Genomic DNA, 20,581 nt, shown 5'->3' on the forward strand with positions numbered 1-20,581 from the left:
GAGGACCCAAAAACGGTCCGTTCAGCTGCCCCAGACCCAAAAGGGGGTCACCATTATTCCACGGAACGGCACGGAACGGAATGGCATATTCCGTGGCATTATTCTCCGGAACGGAACGCCTAAAGTGCCTAGATATATATCCTCTAAATCACTTTCAAACACTATATTATGTTACTTTTGTGACAAACAAAACGAGCCGGCTGTTTCTTGTAGCCGATAACTAGCCTTTCGGCTATAATTATGCTAATGTGAGATTTTATCACGTGACCTGCAGGTGTCATCAGGTGACAACACGAGGGAACAGAAGATGAAGAAGATGAGTTGGTGACTAATGCAAAGAAGTCCTTTTGTGGTGAATTCAGTCTTTGCTGTAGTTATAGAAACGGTGCTTATAGCAGGAAGAACCAGAATGGAAGGCAATTCCGACAGCAGAACCAGAGTGGAAAACAACCTAGACGGCAGAACCAGTGTGGTAGACCAGAGCTAAGAAGGACTGAGAATTACATTTTAGGTACTATAGCAGATCTCCGAGATTTTGATGAGAGATTCAGAGTTTTATAAACAAAGGCCACTTAGTTGAAAACTGAACTTTTGGCTTGATTTATGAAAGAGAAATTTAGTACTGTTGTATGTTGCAATAGCTAAGTATGGCCCTAACACAGAATTTGAAAACTTACATGAGTGGACAGAATCTTTTGGGTATCAGTAAAAGTGGTGAGTGTGTGTTTGTTTGACATGTTGTCTCTCAACAGAACAGCCTGACTGCTCCAAACCTAGCTACAATTTTATAATCTTCTTAAATGCAACAACTTTGTAAAGATCAGGCTTTACAGGCTCCTTGAGCCTCCTTACTTGTAAACCTAATACTAATACTAACTTAATGTAAAGCATTAATACAATAAATACTGTAGGATTAAGGAAGAAAATCCATCCCTCCTGGAGGAGACTGAGTGTGGCCCCGACTAGACATTGGGTGACCTGCAGTTCGATTCCTGGGGTTGGAGGGATTTTTTACCTTACTTTGGCCCCTTTTCTGTTACACCTTTTCAGCTATAAGTCACTAAGTCTAAGTCCTTGAAATTAGGTTAGGTAATCCTAAGGCTGCAGCACATGTTGCTGCAGACCTTCAGTGCTGGTCACTGTAAAGCATTAATACAATACAACAATTTAGAATGGATTTACCATCAATTGAGCAAAATGAACACTAGTGGTGATAATTTTAGTGGCTGAAAGTTAAGTTAAAATTTTATTGAATCTCTTTCGTGCTGCATGGGTTTGCTAAGCCTGTGGTGGAGTTGCTGAAGTGTTGGTAGCCTGTAGTTGTTTACTAGGTAGGAAAACAATGGTAAGGCCAACAAAAAAATGTCATTGCTTACTTTCTGGACAAGAATAGCATTGATAGTAGCTTTTTGATGTACTGCAGTATCACATTGTGGTGGTGATACACAAACATTTAATGGTAGTACCCATTTTGCCACTTTCTCTCTCAATAGTTTTCTTTGACTGCTTGGTTCACACCAATGAAACTATATAGAACATGCTGACCAGGTTTCTACTCTATTTAGAGCTCATTTTAATATGGGCTCTGCTACTAACAATTAACCGTACATTTTTATGTTTTAGCGGGAAAAAGGATTAATATTTCCTTACTTGTTTTGTAGTTAATATCATTATGTTAACAGTTGTTATGTTTGCTCCAACATGCAGATCATGTAGTATGCAGTGAGGAAGGCTCATCACACAGTGGATCACTCCTTTTGGACAGCTCTCCATCGAGTCAACCTGTCAATGAAGCTTCTAAAAACTTATTCAAAAGTATACGACTCAGTGAAAAGAAGCAGCATCCTCCTGCAAAATAAAAGACTGCTGATACATACAGAGAATCGTCCAAATATGAAGACACCCATTTCTGGATTGATGAATTACACTTCATGGATGGGGACAAAGCTGTGGTATTGTCGGGTGATTGGATTAATGTTGCAATTATCAATGCTAACCAATATAATATTGAACAAGTAGTTCAACCAAAATTTCAAGATGTTGGCTATTGAGTTATTTGATTGTTGAAAGTGCTTTCACTCAAGTTATACATGACAGTAACAGAAATCACTGGGTGACAATTAGTAACTCAACCAGAAAGATGTGTTGGTTTTTGATAGTATGTTTTCTTATGACAACTAATGCAAGTGGCCTGTTTACTGCACACCAGCAAATCAGAATTTACCGTGAACTTTGTAGATGTTCATAAACAGATTGGATGTAATGATTGTGGTTTGTTCAGCGTTGCATATGCAGTGCTCCTGTGTTTAGGTGAAAACCCTGGCACATTAGTATTTGGCTACCCTAAGATGTGTAGCCATCTCTCATCTTGTATTGAACAACAATGTTTTTCTCTGTTACCAATCAGAGGCAAAAGAAGAAAAATCTGAAAGTTATATAAACTGAATAAGCGAAGGCTTATATAATGCCACGTCAACCTCCAATGACATGCTGTTTGGAGTGTTCAGAATGGTACCATGGGATGTATGCATTTCTCCAGTTTCGGTTGAAGCACCTTAGGCAAGAATGTACACTGGAGTTGTCAAAGCTGTGTTGAAACTAGTTAGTGTTTAGTAATTGTTACCTTGTAGTCTATCGTTGTACCATTTAGTGCTGTACTGCTTTTAATTTAATTGTGTTAATTTACTGTATATGCTACTACTTTGTCACTTACTTTACTCGATATGTTGGTGTTATCAACATAGTTGTATTCAATTTTTGCTGTTAACTGTGTATTCTTAAGAATTTTTTTTCACTGTGGCATTAATCTATGTAGCAAGGTTAAATTAGACATCAGTTGGTTGCTGTATAGCTACGTACATAGTGGAGACTGAGGGACAACTAAGTTTATTAGTACTGTAATTAGCGATTTCCAACCTACCAATTTTTCACACATATTTTTGCTACTTAAATTATACACCTTCAATAAACGTTTCACAAGCTGCCGTTCCAGTAAATGGTAGCCAATGCTTCGTACTTTGTATTGCACTTTATTGGATTAAAATCCATGCGGTATTTATTGAAATACAGCAAATCAAAGTTTGAGAAATAAAAATCCCCATAGGAAGCCCATACAAATAATTGCGTACGTAATTCTAATTGGAAGAATGTGGCACCTGTGATGGTCGAAGTTTCCGAGTGTTTCCGCGTGAATCTGCTGCTGATGAGGACGAAGAAAGTGGTTCTGGGCAAACCGTATATGCTGATTTCGATTTTTCCATGTGTTTTTTGATTGGAGGACGATTGATGTTGGATTACGATGGAAATATGGCCTTTTTAAAGGTAAATCGCCATCTAACACTGCTCAGAATTCAGCACTACAATCACCCTGGGCTTAAAGGCATCCCCCTGCATCGATGCAAGTATAGTTTGAAGGTGAGCAGTTTGTTGTCTTGCGCGGAATTGCAAAATAAGGTTCAAGGTTGAGCATAATCTTTTCAAAAGTGGAGACTGGCATGTGATACCAACCTTACATGGCTTCACACGTACCTGTTGTTATATTCTGGTGTGTTTACTGCTGTTTTGATCCATTTTATAGCAGCTTCAGTGATTGTAATTTTGATCAGAAACTATTTATAATTTCTCTTTGTAGTACAGTGATGTCATTGTGTTATATAATAATTATCATCCTTAGTGCTTACAATGTGACAAATAAAGCTGAACAATGTCCAAACAAATCTATTTTTTTAAATAATGTTGCTCTTACATTGTGTTATCTGATTGTTATGTTTCCGAAGTACGTGTTAATTGCGACTTGTGATGCCAGTACTTGCCATTTATAAAATATTACCGATTTTTCTAGTTGGTTATCCTTGAAAATGCATTAAGTACCTGTGTATATATATTTAGTATTACATAATACACAGTTTTATTTATGCATCACTTGCTTTATTCATGTAATATTCTGAGTGGTCAGTCTACAAAGAAGTGGTCACTTTGAGAGGTTTTACTTACTTCATATGCTGTTCTTCATAAAATAGATATGTGGTGAAAATTTCATGTCGTTATTAGTTTTCTATCTAGATTTATGACACTTTGTATATTGTGTTTGGTGCCATGCAATATACATAAAAAGCATTGAAATGCTGTACACAAAAATCATTACACTGTAAACTTCTTTTCCTTATATCTTTTGATAGGAACCACTGATTGAGGTGGGGTTTGCACTAAAATGACCCTGACAAAATGCACAATATTGTTCATACCAATGAATGTATGGAATGTTAATTATTTAGTTTAGTTGGAAATCTCTACTGTAATAAAACAGACATAGCTATAATACTGCGGCTAGCTACTAGTTTTTATGTTATAGCTTCGCAGACCTGATAGCTATAGATTTAGAGCTGAATGTAGTCTATAGAACTTCCCTTATAGATCTAGCCGTTCCAGGACGCCCATGGCCACCAAGTAGCTAATACTATAGTTGATGCGTTGGGGGACACGTGTGTCTGCTCTGTTCCGTTCCGGAGAATAATGCCACGGAATATGCCATTCCGTTCCGTGCCGTTCCGTGGAATAATGGTAACCCACAAAGGGCCTTACTGGAATCACAAGAAATGGGGCCCGGGTTGAAGTTTCACAATCGGATCAGATATAATTGGCTCGGATATTGGCACGGATAGCTAGTACCTATCCTATCCAAGAGTCAACTACTGCCTTCCTTGATCTGGCCTTCAGGCTAAAAAAGCCAATAGAAAACAAAAACCGGCAAGGCGTGGGAAGAGAAATTCCGAGTACCGGAGTGTGATGCTACGAGATGCCCCAAGCTCGACTCCGGCCATACACAGGAAAAGTATACCTGAGGAATAGTAGCTATGTAGTGTTTTTGCAGAGCATTTTTCTGTGCTATAAAATACTCAGTAGAATTATGCATAACATTTTACAGAAACAAACCACAGTAATATATAGTGCAAACAATTTCACAGGACATTAAACAGTACTGGGGAATATAGTATAAAATACTACATGATATTTCATTGTGGAATTATGACAAAAGAATATTGCGAGTAATTCCACAATGTATTCTCACTTTACAAATAGTGATATGACTATAAAATATATAGTGTACTTTATTTCACAGCGAATTTTAGTGCATTGTAAAATGCTTTGTAGAATTCTATTACCGCATGTATGTGTTCATCTGATCATGAGCTAGGCTTTGAATATTAATTATCTTTACAACATCAATACACACAGAGCTATAATCATATAATTATTTATTATAGTTCATCCAACTTGCATGGACTGTGGTAGTATGCAAATCATCGTGGACTTGTGATTCATCACTGATTAAAGACTGGGTGTATAGGGCTATGATGAACCAACAGCAGCAAAGCACCTTTGTATAAGCTGCCATGCACGATCCAATCCAAAGTAAATGATCACTAAACAATGTGCATGCTACTGCATGTGGACAGAGTCATGCACCAATCAAAAACTGAACTTCCTGGCTTTATACACCAGTGTTCTGAAACTTCACAAGATGGTAAATATTCAACCTTCCATTCAAATCCCAATATGAGTATATTCCAAAAAGCATCAGCTTTTATAGAAAGTAACATGATTCTAGCATATGTGCATGACATTGCATTGAATGAACAACTGAATGCAATCATGAGAGTGTATAAGTATGCACACAAAACATGATTGTTTGATCAGGTACCATCACCATTAGCTACAATTGTTGGCTTTTGTCCACACCATAGTCAACTTCAGACATTGCTGTCAAGTATGGCCATGGATATTATATGCTACCTATGGTATGGCGTACTGACTGGTTATGTTGCATGATTGATTTCTTGGTTCTCCAAATCGTCAGTCTTAGAATGGTGATAAAGACTCGTGTAAAAATACTTTCTATTAGTGTTAGTATTGTAGTGATGTGGTCCCTACACACACCATGTCCACTTGCCTCATCTACAATAAATAATCAGGTCATAGACATAGATGATCTGTACGCATACGTACAGAGCATACATGTATTCCTCCCAAAGCAGGAAGAAGTTAGCTATAACGACATGAAAAAAATACATGTATTCCGAGATGTAGCTATTCTTGTGAAACTTCTTCCTGTTTTCATTTCCAAACACTCTGAAATGTCTCTGCACGGACTGAAAACATCTTGCTGTTTGCATAAACCATCACCAAAGGCTTCCAGAACGACGAACTTCCGAGAGTCGAGCAATTCACGTGATCGTCACCATGACAGTAACCACGTGATAGAAACGGCGGGAACTCAGTTCAAACTGATGAAGACGTGGACGTCGTGCAGGATGTTTGAGAGAAGGCCTAAGCTTCACGAGGGTATTCTTTTAAGTCTGGGCGTTTTGATGGCATAAGTAAAGGAGATGTTATAGTTCTTCAGTGATGCCAGCCGGGATAAAACTGGCGGCACTTTTAGAGAGGTAAGTTGCAATTGTGACTGAGCGATGCGATTTAATCTAATTTCTTATGCATACATGCACTTTCATTTGTATAACTGAAAATTTATTGTTAATGGTAACCTTATAGAATGGCTGCCATTGAAGTAACACAACAGGTGAGGTGATAGCTAGGTAATGCCTAACTTGTATGGTTGTCGAATGCAAAAATTTCAGGTTGTAGTGTTGGCTAACCAACTTAAGGATCCACTTCATCTGGTAAGCAAGCACATCAGTTCCTATTATTGTGTATGCATAGTATGTCATTGTAGTGAGTCAAAATAAAATCTGTTGGTGTGGGTGTACAAAAATCAGAAGAATGCTTTGATCTGGAATGTATTTGAAACTATTGAAGTGTGTAGATGTTCCATCAAAGGAGTCTCCGTCAATTAATAATTTATACCCAAATGAGTGTTCTGAATAAAAAATCTAGAACAAAGGAAGGATTTCAGCACGAATAATGGTTGTTTAAACTTTGTGAGTTATTATTTAATTATATGCACAGCTTATTATATTATTATACTGCAGGGAAGAGCTATATTTCTGAGGCTATGGCCAATTTGCTGAAGATTTTTTATTTGAGCCACACATTTGTAACAATTGGGATTTGTATGTGGAGAATTCTTCAGATGATCCAGATGGAACATTGTTGACTACTAAACAGACGAAACATTTGTTGATGATTACTAAACAGACGGAACGCTTGTTGATCTCTTCACAGATGGAACATTTGTTGATGATCACTAAACAGACGGAACATAATTATATGTTGATCACTATTTAAGCAGATGGAACATTTGTTGATTACTAAACAGACAGAACATTTGTTGAACACTAAATGGACAGAAATTTGTTGAACACTATACAGACGGAACATTTGTTGAACACTAAACAGATGGAAATTTGTGACCCGGCCTGCAAAAATAGGGCATGTGGGCACAAACTACATCCCATTACTCTACAAGTCATATCTCAGTACTGGAAAAATACATTTCCATTCTGTAACTTGCATCATGATGCCAATTAAATACGTACTGAAAGCTGAAAATTGCAACACCATAGCATAATGGTACAAAAAGTTATGAGTGATGAAAGTGTGAAAAAGTAGGCAAAAATCATGTGCCCACATGCCATATTATTGCAGGCCCAGTCACATTTGTTGATCACTAAACAGACAGAACATTTGCTAATCACTAAACAGATGGAACATTTGTTGAATACTAAACAGACGGAAATTTGTTGATCACTAAACAGATGGAACATTATTTTGGTGATCTCTAAACAGACGAAACATTAATTTAATTTGTTGATCACTAAACAGACAGAACATTTGTCACTAAACAGATGGAATATTTGTTGATCACTTAACAGACAGAACATATGATTACTAAAGGACAGGACTATAGCTATGTACTGATGCAGGACATGTTGTATTACTGTATGCTTTTAGTTTTGGTTGTATTTTTGTAAGTTTTTGTGTCATGAAAAATTATAACAAAATTAGTAGTAAAACTGCAATAATGGGGAATTCTTCAATGGTTTTATAGAAAATTTAACAAATGAAATACAATAAGTTTGTTAGGTGATTTGTGATATTACTTGCTATAGTGTATTCAATTTTTTATAGAAAATTTAACAAATGAAATACAATAAGTTTGTTAGGTGATTTGTGATATTACTTGCTATAGTGTATTCAATTGGCCAACAATTCCATAGAGTATGTGGATAGTCATATTTGTTTTAAAATCTTGCATATTATTTATCAGTAACTTTTCCTGTGATAATTGAAGACGTCATCAAGAAAGATGCCATGAATGAAGACAGCCAGCTCTCCTGCTTCCAGAACTTTTATCTGGACACCTTGTGGCGGCATTTGAAGAGCTAGGCAAAGATGAGCCAGAGCTGAGACCCTGACTTGGTGGGCGCCGCCGTGTAGCAAGCACTGCTGTTTTTGGGCAATGCCAACGCTGAACCGAGATGTTACAGGACTAGCCAAGGACAGACTTTTCGAAGTCAGCCCCCTACCTGTTCGGAGAAGGCATCGAGTAAAAAGATCAAACACCGGGCTGAACATATCAAAACTTGTGTAAGATATTCCGGATTTCCGAATGGGTTACGCCCGTTTCGTATAAAATAACACCGTCTTCTAAACAAGGCACCATAACTTCCGCGTACTTTGGTTGACAGACACGAAGTTTGGTTTGAAAGGCGATTCGATTCATGTGTAAGTTCTTTGTGTAGTAACGAAGGGGAAGCTAAAAAGGAGCCTTGTACCGCGAAATCTACGTATTGAGAATCAGTCTCGTTATGTACAGACTTGCTCAACCACAAAATTACGTAATACCGGAAACAATAATATCACGTGACGATTGTAACACCGGTAATGCGAGAGCCAGAGCTCTGTGCGAGAGCGGACTTTATCGATAAGGCGATTCTAATGGATTCAGGACTGAGTCATAAAGGAGTTCACTTCACCCTCAGGCTCAAGCTTACCGTTTCTTCGTGTTCCAGCATATGTGTTGTACTGTGGAAGGTTGGCACACGTGGTACTGATGACCGGTAAGCTATTCTACAACAACTGAGGAAGTAGGAGACTCAGTATTCTATCAGTGTGTTCAGTGCTTAACTGGTAAAGCAGATAATAACATTAACATTGTATATGCACACCTTTATCATTACACTTAGGCATGATCACTGGAACAGTTTAACCAGCTAATCTTTTATGCACTTATCCGGGTGTTCAGTGTGTAATTTAAAAAATATTCAAAGTGCAGAGTCATATGGTGGGAATTATTCCTAATGACAGGTATGTATACCAATAGGATTATAATTTCAAGCTTCTAGTATAGCTCTGTAACCAGTGATAGGCATAAACTGATGTCACCCATCTGCCACACTCACACAAATGGATTGTGTGGTCAGTGTAGTGGCCGGATGTTCAAACATTGATTCATTAGGCCACATATTAGATTATCATCCCCACCTGCATTGCCGTTTTACTTACCTTATCAAGGATTTTTTGTACCACTGGTGGCTAAGGGATGCCAATTAGCACCTTTTATAGTTTGTACCTTGCTAGAGAAGTCTAAGAAATTTACATTTTGAGTCATTTTAGCTAGCTAAGTAAACTATCTAGTTAGTAAAAAATACAATAAAAATCTACCCTCCTGCACTGCTATTTTGAGTACAGGAGGATGAGAAAGTTTGTGGCCTTATAAGCCACTTTTCATTTAGAAATAATTTATTTCTTCATAAGAAGGACTTTCTATTTTGATTGTATATCAGTGGCCTTGTGAAGTGTACTAGTCACATTACAGTGGTGTTGTGTACCAGGGGCCCTTGTGAAGGCCAATGGTGACATTGTTGAGATTATTACTGGCATGTGTAGGCCTGGTGGGAGATGCTAGCAGTTGATTGTAAGGTGGAGCACTTGTGTGCTGTGTCATAGTCTTGTGCCGTTTGCCTCAATCGCCGCAGTGATGTCAATGGTAGATAACTGTACCACAACTCATCAAGGGCTGCTCGTAGTATCCAAGCTGACTGTCAACAGAGCATTTTAATTGCTGGCACCAGTTTGGTTAATGCTTGCAGATCTTTAAGTAGATTGTATATACAGTGTGTGGGCATGTACTTAACTATTAGACTGACCAATATGTGGAGCATGAAGTCTAGGACAGACAGTAAATCATCCAATGTGGTATTCATTATATTACATAGAGTAGAACTGATTATTGTTAATGTTGGTTAGTCAAAACGTTAGGATCAGTTGTTTGTTCCTTTGTTGCAGTGAGGATTATAGTAAAGGTTTGCCAGGGTGGGTGCTAAGATGTGGAGCTCATGGATGATACGTTGAATGGAAAGAATGAGCAAGAATTAGATGATTAGAAGGTAAAACCTTGGAAAGTTGAACCCTTAACTATACGTGGCCATTTAGGACTCCAGCCATGTTAAATACATATCACACATAGCGTAGATGTATTTTATGAGCTCAGTAATACGAACACCTCATTATAGTGACCATGTCAAGTACTGTACATGTATAGCCTAAATATTTTGCGGGACAAATATTTTGAGGTTGAGCAATGTTGCTAAAAATAAAAATTTTGCGGATTTGCAAACACTTCCCAAATGTATTGGACTATATGGAGGTCTAAATATTTCAAGGTTGAAAATTTTGCTGATAACCCCCAAAACCACGAAAAATTTCCTCCTTGAAATATTTAGGCTTATATGGTAGGTTTCCCTAACATAGTTAAGGTATACTTCATGACCAGTGTTGGGCAAGTTACTTAGTAAAAGTAACTAGTTACATATTACATGCAACTGAACTATTTAGTTACAGTTACATATTACCCATAAAATAAAGTAACTATAATAATATTACATATTATATTACTTTGTGTCCACAGCCTTAATCTGTCACATGTGAAACTACCACTTTATAACGTGACATGATTGCGTTGTTGGACAATGTGCAAATCTTGGTTATAAGTAAGAAGCTGGTGAATAAGCTTCATTCAGTAGGCTTCGTTACTTCATTGTAGCTAGGCATTACTCAGAGGATAACTATCGAAATTTCTTGAGTCTAAGGTGTACCTCATGTCAGGCAGCACTATATTAATAATGTGCTTGTACTGGTCATTGTCTTGATAATAAAGCTACAACACAAGTATTTTGAGACAGTTTAGGATGAGGAAGAGAAAAATAGCTTACACTGTACTTGTCAGAAATGTACGAGTCTGATGGGTGCTGTGACAGGTCAGATACATTGTACCTGCGTGTTACAATCATTAACATGTCATCGCAGCTCATCCCTTGACCGGTAGAAACAGAAGTAGTGTTGCACTGATATAAGATTTTCCGATAACCGATAATGGATATTTTCAAGCTGATAAATGTAGCCAATCTGATATTGCACAACATGTCTATTTTGTAGCAATTTTATTAGAAGTTTGATTGTGAAGGACCGATTTATTTACAGTGGTAGTATTGCTACAAAAACAGCTGACAGTACATGGAAGCGGTAAAAGCAATATGAAAATGCAACTTAATGCATTTGTAAACATCATTTGATGCATATTATTAGCATGTATTTTAAATAAATACACATATCTGTGTATGCTGCTTTTTTTCATCTTGGCACCCATCCGATACCGTTATACGTACAAAAACACAGCCAATATATGGTTTTTCTGATAACCGATCCAATTATCTGTGCAACACTACACAGAATAGAAACAGATGTGTCCTCTTATGCTGTGTACACCATGCAACTATGGATGAGACATCACCATACAAACATGAACAATGTTTACATACATGTATTTAATCACATTAGAGTAAAAGCTAGCCAGCCAATCCAAGTGTCAGTAGCTGACATGTTCTCATCAGTCTTCACTGCTCCATAACATCTGTCCTCAACCTCCATAGCTAGTATATGACATCTAGTGTTTCGTGTGCAGGAGCCTCACCATACTGTACTAGTGTAATCAATTTGAGGTAGTAACTCTGTTACCCTGTGGGTGATCATTATTATGAATAAGTGGATGGAATGTGTTTGATGGTTGACATTGTGTTCACACATCTGTACACAGAATAAATGGTAAGAAATAATCAAATGGGTGGGTGATTATACCGGAATATATCACCCAAGAGTAAATAATAGTATTGCGGAGTTATTGATTGATGCGTTGGCCCTTAATGAATGATTGTATGAAATAGCATGGATATTTCATTGATTTTGAAAATAGTAATACGAAAATATTTTCATTGGTATACTGGCTGAAAAGGCTAAATACACCAACTAGTAAAGGCAACCCAAAATAAAAAATTACTTGAATATCTGTGTTACGTACTTCACATAATCATTTATTATACAGGCTAAAACACTCTTGGTAGTCTTATACATCACCATAAACTTTTTAAAGCTCCTGGTGTTCATAATCAATAAAATTGATTGGCCATATTTAAATATATTGCTACTGTAACTATCCAGTGCCTTCCGTCATTCTTTCAGTTTCAAAATATTTTACTCAAGTGAGTGTGGACAAATACACATACGTAAACAATTTTCCCATGCCAACTTCACGTAAACCTACGGCCAACTGCACACCCACACACTGGCCAGCTGTTAGCATGCCACTTGGGAAGGTACAAACAGTGGACTGGATCACTGGAATGGACTACTGATTTTTGGTTTTTAATTTCATTGGACTGGTGATTCACTTTTTGTCTTTAATTGTCAGGGTACAGGAATGTGCTGTTAGTTGTTGTGTTAATGAAAACATATTCCTCAGAAATGCCTATGTACTCCAACAATGCACCCTATAGACCACTTACATAGCATAGCATGACTTGCTTATAAAGTTGAATGTGTACATTGATAGCAAACATTTTAATGCCTTTCCCTAGTGTAAACCATACAAAAATTAGATAATCTAGATTAACTGCATTTGCACAAAGATAAATATTTTCAGGAGCTTGGGATGAAATGATCTAGCTATGTATTATAATCTAAATACATCCGTACATGGTAGCTGCTGCATTGTACAGTATACTAGCAAGTTGTAACAATGTGTACTGTGTGATGTACCACTACTACAGCCACTAGTCAACTACTGTGTTTATGTACGCATTAATTGGCTTAGCATCATTGTATGTTTGCACATTTGGCATTTCTAAGAAATATATTGCCCATACCATACACCACAGTTTTGGGATATGCCAATGAAAACAAGTGGGCAGTTGTATTGAAGGAGGTGTAATAGCCAATGTGCTTAACAAAAAGTGTTGAAAAATGAATCATGAAGCAAAAAATCCCAGTCCAGTAGTCCATTCCAGTAGCCCAGTCCAGTATGTGTACCTTCTCGTTCCAAACAGATGATGCCATTATACTAACAGGATTATTACCTCAGTAGTATAGACTCCAGTGGAAGAGTACCTGCTTGCTGTAAACACCTAATTTGGAGAGGAACATACTTCATAATAACATCAATTGCTAGTCTAAACCTGCATTAGGATGCCACAAGTGATGCAATAATGGAAACTTTGAATAGGGGACACCTGATGATGGACAGGGCCAAGCATGTAATACATCACCCAAGATATTAACAGAAGGTTTATTAAAAATGTTGTAGTAAATGATACAATGTATGTAACAGCTTAAAACAATGTAAGTTAATATTCTAAATAGTGGTGAAGTCTTACAAAGAATATTTCCAGTGAGTTTTCACTGCCCTCTAAATCTGGGATTTATAAGTCATAGGGTAAGAATTATTTCTTTGCCTTAAGTGATGGATATGCTACTAAATATTCAACCCTGACGTTATATGTGACTGGATCTGCAAAAGGGTGTCTTACAACATTTTCAATTACATGTACCTGGCACCCACTCTTATTAATTGATTGATTAGCAAAACCCATTAAGGGTAAAACGCTAATGTATGAAAATCATGGTAGCAATTAACAAGAACTGTACAGGTAAGGCAAACTTGATTACTTGTTTCTCATCTACAAAAATTTGGATTTCCATGTGAGCAGGAGGTCATGAAATACTCCAAATCAAGCTATCTATTACTATAAAGGTTAACCAAATAAATGCCTTTTAAGAACTAGTACTTATGTTTTGCCACCGTCCAAGTGCCATTTGCTGTGCTGTAAAATGATAGCCAGCCTTCTTAGTAAGTAGGGTATAAAAAGAAGTTTGAATAAATATCAGGTCTCAACTGAACATTTAGTGTAGTTATAATTTCTAACAATTCTGTGTAGCATCTTGAAGGATGAAGTAAAAGAATATTTCATACAGTAAACTACCTTACACGGAGGAACACATCAAGGAGACTAGAGTAAAACACTGAAGTTATTAAAAGAAATATGAGAATGTTGAACTTGTATAGAAATGATAATCTTGTATAGTCACCGGACTTGTTTACTGGCCGGGGTGAAAAGCCGCTTAAAGTTAAACACACCTGGGCCATAACTCAAGACAACATGGTACAACAAATTTATGAAACATTCATATCTATATTCATTACCATCGGTGAGTTGACTGAAGTGGTTGTCTAAGTTACATTCAGAACTGTGAGGTTAAAAGTTACGTCCATGTAACAACACTAACTACATAGCCCATAGCTTTCTTGTCAATATGACACTTACATCAGTGGAAATGACAGTGAAGGAATGGTCAGAAGTTGTTTACTGTAGTGTAGTGAAGACACCGGGTCACCTTGACATAACAAAATATAAGAACTGTTTGCCAGAATGGACGCCCTTATGGCATCATAGCATCACCATGGAGTGGTGGACATGGCAACTCAGATATAACGTAGTCTCATTGGTTGCTGTGGCAGTGGAGGTAGCAAGTAGAGAGCATTACACAGACAGATGTTAGCAAAGTAAAGTGATGGGGTTGGCATATATGGCTGATGATGATCCGTCATGTGATAAGTGACCTACCTCCATCGGCATGACAACAAAACTTGATGGAAACCAGCTCCAACTACAGTTTGACTATGGTAATACTGCTGCTTTGCATAGACCATCTGTGCCTGCGAGTATTATAACAATTACGTACCATGGTAACGGTCACCATAACAACCTTATTGTAATCCACTATTGAAGTCTCAGCCAGCTGAAGCCACAAGTGTGGATTGAAACACTTGTACAGCTTCCAACAAAGAAGTGAATGCAACAGTTGGTTGACCAGCATATAGTTGTTGCAGTCCAAGATTATATAACAACATTCGACGACCATTTACCCCCAGTACTGGCAATGGACGACCTGACAGTGCTGCTACAACCACAGATCACATGACAACACAGGACACACCCACCCACTCACCTACCTTTCTCCAATGATATGGTGGGAAGTCATTGAGGGCATCATAGAGCTGAAGTAGTAAGATGCCAAACTGTACTTGCCCATGCGATTGTATAGACAACCAAGATTGTTGAAGCGACCAGCGTCAGCTAGTGATGGTGGCTTTGGAGCTGAGGTTAACAGCTCGACACTTTTAAAATAGAGTACTTGTAGTTGGCCTTGAGGAAGGCTACATGTGTCACATAGGTGATCAGGTAACTAAGTAACAAGTAACATCACAGTTACTAACAGCATTCTCAATCAATGAGAGACTCTTAATCTCCTTCTTGCAGCCTTTGAGGTTCTTCTGTAGCATCTCCAGCCAAACTCTGAATGGTTATTCATAAATGTGCAATATTATACAGGCAGTACAGACCTACACACATTATATACACAGACGTACGTATGAAAATTTGATCAATTGATTGATCATACCTAAAAACTGACGAATATTAATTGGTGCTTGCTTTTGTGTCTCTGATAACGTGTATTTTGCCAGGATCAGGATGTACGTGATTAACTGGTTGGCCTAGAAATTTAATTTCTGACTTGTTGAATTCACACTTGTCTTTGCTCATTATTAGCCCAGCTTACTTGAAGTATGTACACACACCTGGTGTAATTGCAACTGGTTATAGAAGAGGAAATAGTGTTGCTTGTGATTGATAACAGCAATAATGAAATTAGAGGCAGTGGGTAAAAGGGATGCAGGAGGGGATGCAAAACAATTAAGTTTTTGCCTGGCCTAACTTGACTTGTGAATAAGCTGAAATTTGGTCATGTTACACCCATAACATAGCACTATTTCTGGGTGCAATTTTAACATGATAGGCTGAACAGGTGAAAAGGGTATAAAGACTATTTGAACACAGAACACTAGTTGTACCTTCAAGAGCTCACCGGTCATCAGCACCACGGGTGGCAACCTTCAGTAGCGGCCACAGTACAACACATATGCTGGAACACGAAGAAACGGTAAGCTTGAGTCTGAGGGTGAACTCCTTTATGACTCCTGAATCCATTAGAATCGCCTTATCGATAAAAGGTCTCTCGCATTACTGGTGTTACAACCATCGTCACGTGATATTATTTTGTTTCCGGTATTACGCAATTTTGTGGTTGAGCAAGTCTGTACATAACGAGATTGGTTCACAGTGCCCGTAAAAACACGTGTTTTTAAACATATTTCTTTAAACTAACCTGTTTAACAATTTGTACGGTCGGAGTCTTATTAAGCATCCTTCGCTGCGTAGAATGATACCAAATTTAGCGAATTTGGTTGAGGATAACAACTTGTAAATTGGGATTTTCCCGCCGAGATAATTAAATTTTCCAATAGGTTAATGTATGGAGCGCGTATTATGTCATCATCAGCAGTAACTAACTGTCGCTATGGCAACATTTTCCCATTTGTACGGTCGGAATTGGATAGAGAAATTCAAGGGCTTTCTTTTATTTTATGGTGTGCTGTAGAAATTTTGTGAGTTAAAGGTTGTAAATTAGTGTTCTTGTGTGTAGTGTAAAATACATGCATTTTGTATTGGACAACAAATGACAAGGAATGATGAGATTTTATGGTCAGCCTGTTTTACCAAGTTGAGGTTTCAAAAAAGACATTAAACAGATATTAGATTATTTAATGCATAATTCTTGATTTTCAAAAGTTTAAGACAGTGTTTTGAAAACTTTTAATGTTGACCACCTGAAAATGCTTGATTTGACAAATCCCATACATATGTTTTGATATGAGCTGTTCGAGTGTTGAGGAGTACAACCTCCGAGTTTAAACTGACCGAAGCAGTTTTTTCCAGGGAGCTCCTCTCAAGGGAGCCGCCAGCGGCTACGGGAGGGGCAGATACCAGCCGTACCAACACCCAAAAAGTTTCGGCGGTCCAAAAAGGATCTTCCAGAAGCCAGCCTCCAGAGGGTGAGGACACCCGTAGACAATTCATCTCTAGGTGACCCCCCAAAAGGGGGCATTCAGTGTTTCTGTAATTCATACAAATTGTACAAATGTATCAAATGTAACAAACTTAATAAGAAACTATGTACACAGTACACACAATACCCCTACAGCTACAGCCCTTCAGTGGGTGCAACAGAATCTCCCAGCTCAGCCATTAAGTTAAGCCACAGCTTGCATCAGTCAGGTCATTCAGTTACACCTGGCAGTGGCAAATTGGATGAAAGTGACATCAGATCTCTGGGTCATAAACACTATTCAGGGGTACAAAATAGAATTCTGGAAACAGCCCAGTCAGTTGAGTCCTCCAACCCCACCTTACCTCTCAGAGAAGGTGACTCAACTTAGGAATGCAGAGATTCACAAACTCCTGGAGAAGGGAGCAATCTCTGTTGTATCCAATCCACAAACCCAAGGATTTCTGTCCAGAATGTTTCTGGTACCAAAAAAAGATGGCTCCCAAAGGCCCGTAACTAAACCATTATGTTATTTGGGAACATTTCAAGATGGAAAGTATCCATCTAGTGGAGAATTTAATGCAGGAGGGAGACTGGATGATAAAAATGGTGGCGTATATCAACGACTTCCTTCTACTGGCACATTCCAGAGAGGAAGCTCACCTTCAAGGTCAATTGATGGTGACAATGTTCCAAGCCCTGGGGTTCTCAATCAACACAGAGAAATTCCTCCTGACTCCATGCCAAGAATTAGAGTTTCTGGGTGTCACAGTCCAGTCACAACCTCCAACACTCCACCTGCCACAACTAAAGATGAAGGCAATAAAAGACAGAGCTATTCAGCTTTTGAGCAGAGATGCCTCCCACCAGACTATATATGTAAATGGCCCAATTTATTGGAACAGCCAATGCAACAGTGGTGGCAATCCCACCTGCTCCTCTGTTTTACAGATCCCTTCAAGCAACAAAATATTTCTTTCAGAATCAGGAGGGGGGGATGGACAACTCAGTTCATCTCTCGAGCACCGACAAGGAGGAGCTGAATTGGTGGAAGGAACAAGCCAGTTTATGGAATGCTCGCAGCTTGTTATCTCCAGCCAACTGGATAAAGGTAACCACCGATGTGTCCAACTGGGGCTGGGGAGCAGTCTGCAGGGAAGTGACCACAGGGGGGCCATGGTCACAGCTGGAGACCTCTTATCACATCAATTATCTAGAGATGCTGGTAGCCTTCCAATGCTTCACAAGGGAGATGCCTTTCCCCTTGACAGTGTACCTCAATATGGACAACACGACAGCAATATCTTACTTGAATCACAGAGGGGGAACAACATCACCCTCTCTGTGCTAGTTAGCCAAGGAAACCTGGGAATGGTGCATGTCCCAGGACATTATCCTGAAAGCCAATCACCTACCTGGGCACCTCAACACTGTAGCAGACAGGGAGTCCAGGGTGAGTCAAGACAGATGGGACTGGAAGCTTCACCCAAACATTTTTCAAAAAATCAACCAGACCTGGGGACCCTGTGTAGTAGACCTGTTTGCATCCAGACTAACACACCAATTACCAGTGTTTTTCAGTTGGAGGCCAGACCCTCAAGCAGCAGCAACGGATGCCTTCCTCCAGGGAAGATGTGCTACGCGAATCCTCCATGGGGAATAATGTTGAAAGTTCTGTCAGAGATCAGCCACCAGCAAGCAGATGTACTGATAGTAGCCCCAGTCTGAAAGGGTCAACCATGGTTTCCAGTCCTACTGTCACTACTGTCCGACTATCCTCACCTCATCCTTCCAGCAGCAGGCCCCATACTGGCACAGGATTCAATGTCTCCACCATTCCTTCCTCAGGAAGTTCAACTGGCCGTTTGGCCCATGGCCACCTCAGGGAGTACTGTCAAACAGATAAGCTTTCAGAACAAGCTTCAGAACTCCTTATGGCTTTCTGGAGACAAAAATCTAACAAATCTTACAACTCACTCCTTCACAAGTGGGAATGCTGGTGTGCTCAATGGAACAGAAATCCCATTTCTGGCCCTATAGTTGATATTTCTAATTTCTTAGCTGGATTACACTACAATGGCTACGCTTATAGCTCTTTAAATTCACACAGATCTGCCATCTCTAACTTCAGTACATGAGCACATCAAGGGGAAACCTGTTGGACAACATCCTCAGTTAGTACGTATTTTGAAAGGTGCCTACAACCTACGCCCACCTACTCCAAGGTATTCTTCAACGTGGAAAGTGAATACAGTTGTAACCTGGCTTGATTCTATTGATTCATCCAATGGAAAACTGTCATTGATTGATTTGTCAATCAAAACAGTGTTATTATTGGCCCTAACCAGGCCTTTACGTTCAGCTGATCTAGCCAGTTTTCTTCTAACTAATTTGAAGTTTTTACCAGAAGGGGCAGTTTTCACGCCATTATGCCCGCCAAAGCAGAGTCGTGCAAATACAGCAATGAAGGATTTTTTCTTTCCGAGTTTCACACCTAATTCCAATCTTTGTCCTGTTAATGCCATCAGTTAAAGTTTACACCAAAAGAGTGGAGGGATTCCGGAGATCAGAAACCTCCTTCTTCCTCACAGCCATACCTGGCTACCATGCAGCAACTGCTAGTACCATAGCCAGATAGATAACAAAAGCTGGCATCGATACCTCCATTTTCAAGGAACATTCTGTTCGTAGTGCTGCTACTTCTGCTGTAGCAGATGCTGGGGTGTCCATTTCTGAAATAATGGAAGCTGCTGACTGAAGCACTGCTTCAATGTTTGAAAAGTTCTATTATTGTCCTCATAAATCCTCAAACTTTGGTCATTCAGTAATTTCATCTGCTTCAAACCTGCAAAGTTGATATGTGAACCGAATTCTTCTAAATATAATTGATGAATGGCTAAATGTATGCAGTATGACAGCTATTTGTAATTATATGAGAAGAATGAGGTGAACATATCAACTGTCCCAACCTACCCAAGTGACATATCATGTATGACCATGTTGCTGTTTTGTTTTGTTTTCCCCTTTCCCATAGGTACAACAAGCAAGAAAAAAGCTGATGAGTTGACCTTTAGAAGCATTATATAGGGACACCTTTTTCACGTTTAAATGTGACTCATCCACATTATAAACACCTTGTATGCTTATAAGAGCTGTTGTATTTCAATGGAAAAAGAGCAATGCAAAGTTGATATGATCACCTCATTCTTCTCATATAATTACAAATAGCTGTCATACTGCGTACATTTAGCCATTCATCAATTGTACAGTAGGTAGCTACATGCTTGGGACCTTGAATTATCAGTATACATCTTACATAATTAAGACATTAGGTGTTGCCAATTAG

The 20,581-nt window shown here is 38.6% G+C and overlaps 1 protein-coding gene and 1 long non-coding RNA gene across 10 annotated transcripts; one reads left to right on the plus strand and one right to left on the minus strand.

Annotated features, from left to right (window-relative positions):
• Positions 1-6,505: 6,505 nt before the first annotated feature.
• On the plus strand, positions 6,506-7,952 carry LOC136241131 (uncharacterized). Its single transcript, XR_010694181.1, has 3 exons — positions 6,506-6,677; positions 6,731-6,935; positions 6,987-7,952. It is a non-coding gene; the product is annotated as an uncharacterized lncRNA (long non-coding RNA).
• Positions 7,953-11,690: 3,738 nt separating this feature from the next.
• On the minus strand, positions 11,691-16,661 carry LOC136241151 (uncharacterized). 9 transcript variants are annotated; one of them, XR_010694191.1, is made up of 8 exons: positions 16,202-16,410; positions 15,566-15,644; positions 15,302-15,505; positions 15,055-15,249; positions 14,613-15,004; positions 14,492-14,535; positions 13,368-13,415; positions 11,691-11,974 (listed from the first exon to the last, which is right to left on the minus strand). XR_010694191.1 is itself a non-coding variant. In XM_066032329.1 (7 exons), exons 4-7 carry the CDS (start codon positions 15,208-15,210, stop codon positions 11,926-11,928), a joined length of 345 nt encoding a protein of 114 aa, XP_065888401.1. In that variant the 5' UTR covers positions 15,211-15,249; positions 15,302-15,505; positions 15,566-15,644; positions 16,516-16,660; the 3' UTR covers positions 11,691-11,925. The 9 variants fall into 9 exon arrangements, 6 of the variants coding, with proteins under 6 accessions (XP_065888401.1, XP_065888399.1, XP_065888398.1 ...); XR_010694190.1 differs by having other exon boundaries at positions 14,492-15,004; XR_010694192.1 differs by lacking the exon at positions 14,492-14,535 and having other exon boundaries at positions 16,202-16,409.
• Positions 16,662-20,581: the final 3,920 nt, after the last annotated feature.

This window comes from Dysidea avara, chromosome 12, assembly GCF_963678975.1.
Source record: "Dysidea avara chromosome 12, odDysAvar1.4, whole genome shotgun sequence".
Lineage (NCBI taxonomy): Eukaryota > Metazoa > Porifera > Demospongiae > Dictyoceratida > Dysideidae > Dysidea > Dysidea avara.

What these genes read in the sequence shown, in the direction of transcription:
- LOC136241151 (XM_066032329.1), bottom strand. Translation starts at nt 15,210, where the DNA reads ATGGTCGTCGAATGTTGTTATATAATCTTGGACTGCAACAACTATATG. An exon ending in CAATAGTGGATTACAATAAG is followed by an intron (nt 15,005 to 15,054) that starts GTTGTTATGGTG and finishes TAATACTCGCAG; the next exon opens with GCACAGATGGTCTATGCAAA. An exon ending in TTGTTGTCATGCCGATGGAG is followed by an intron (nt 13,416 to 14,912) that starts GTAGGTCACTTA and finishes TCTCCAAATTAG; the next exon opens with GTGTTTACAGCAAGCAGGTA.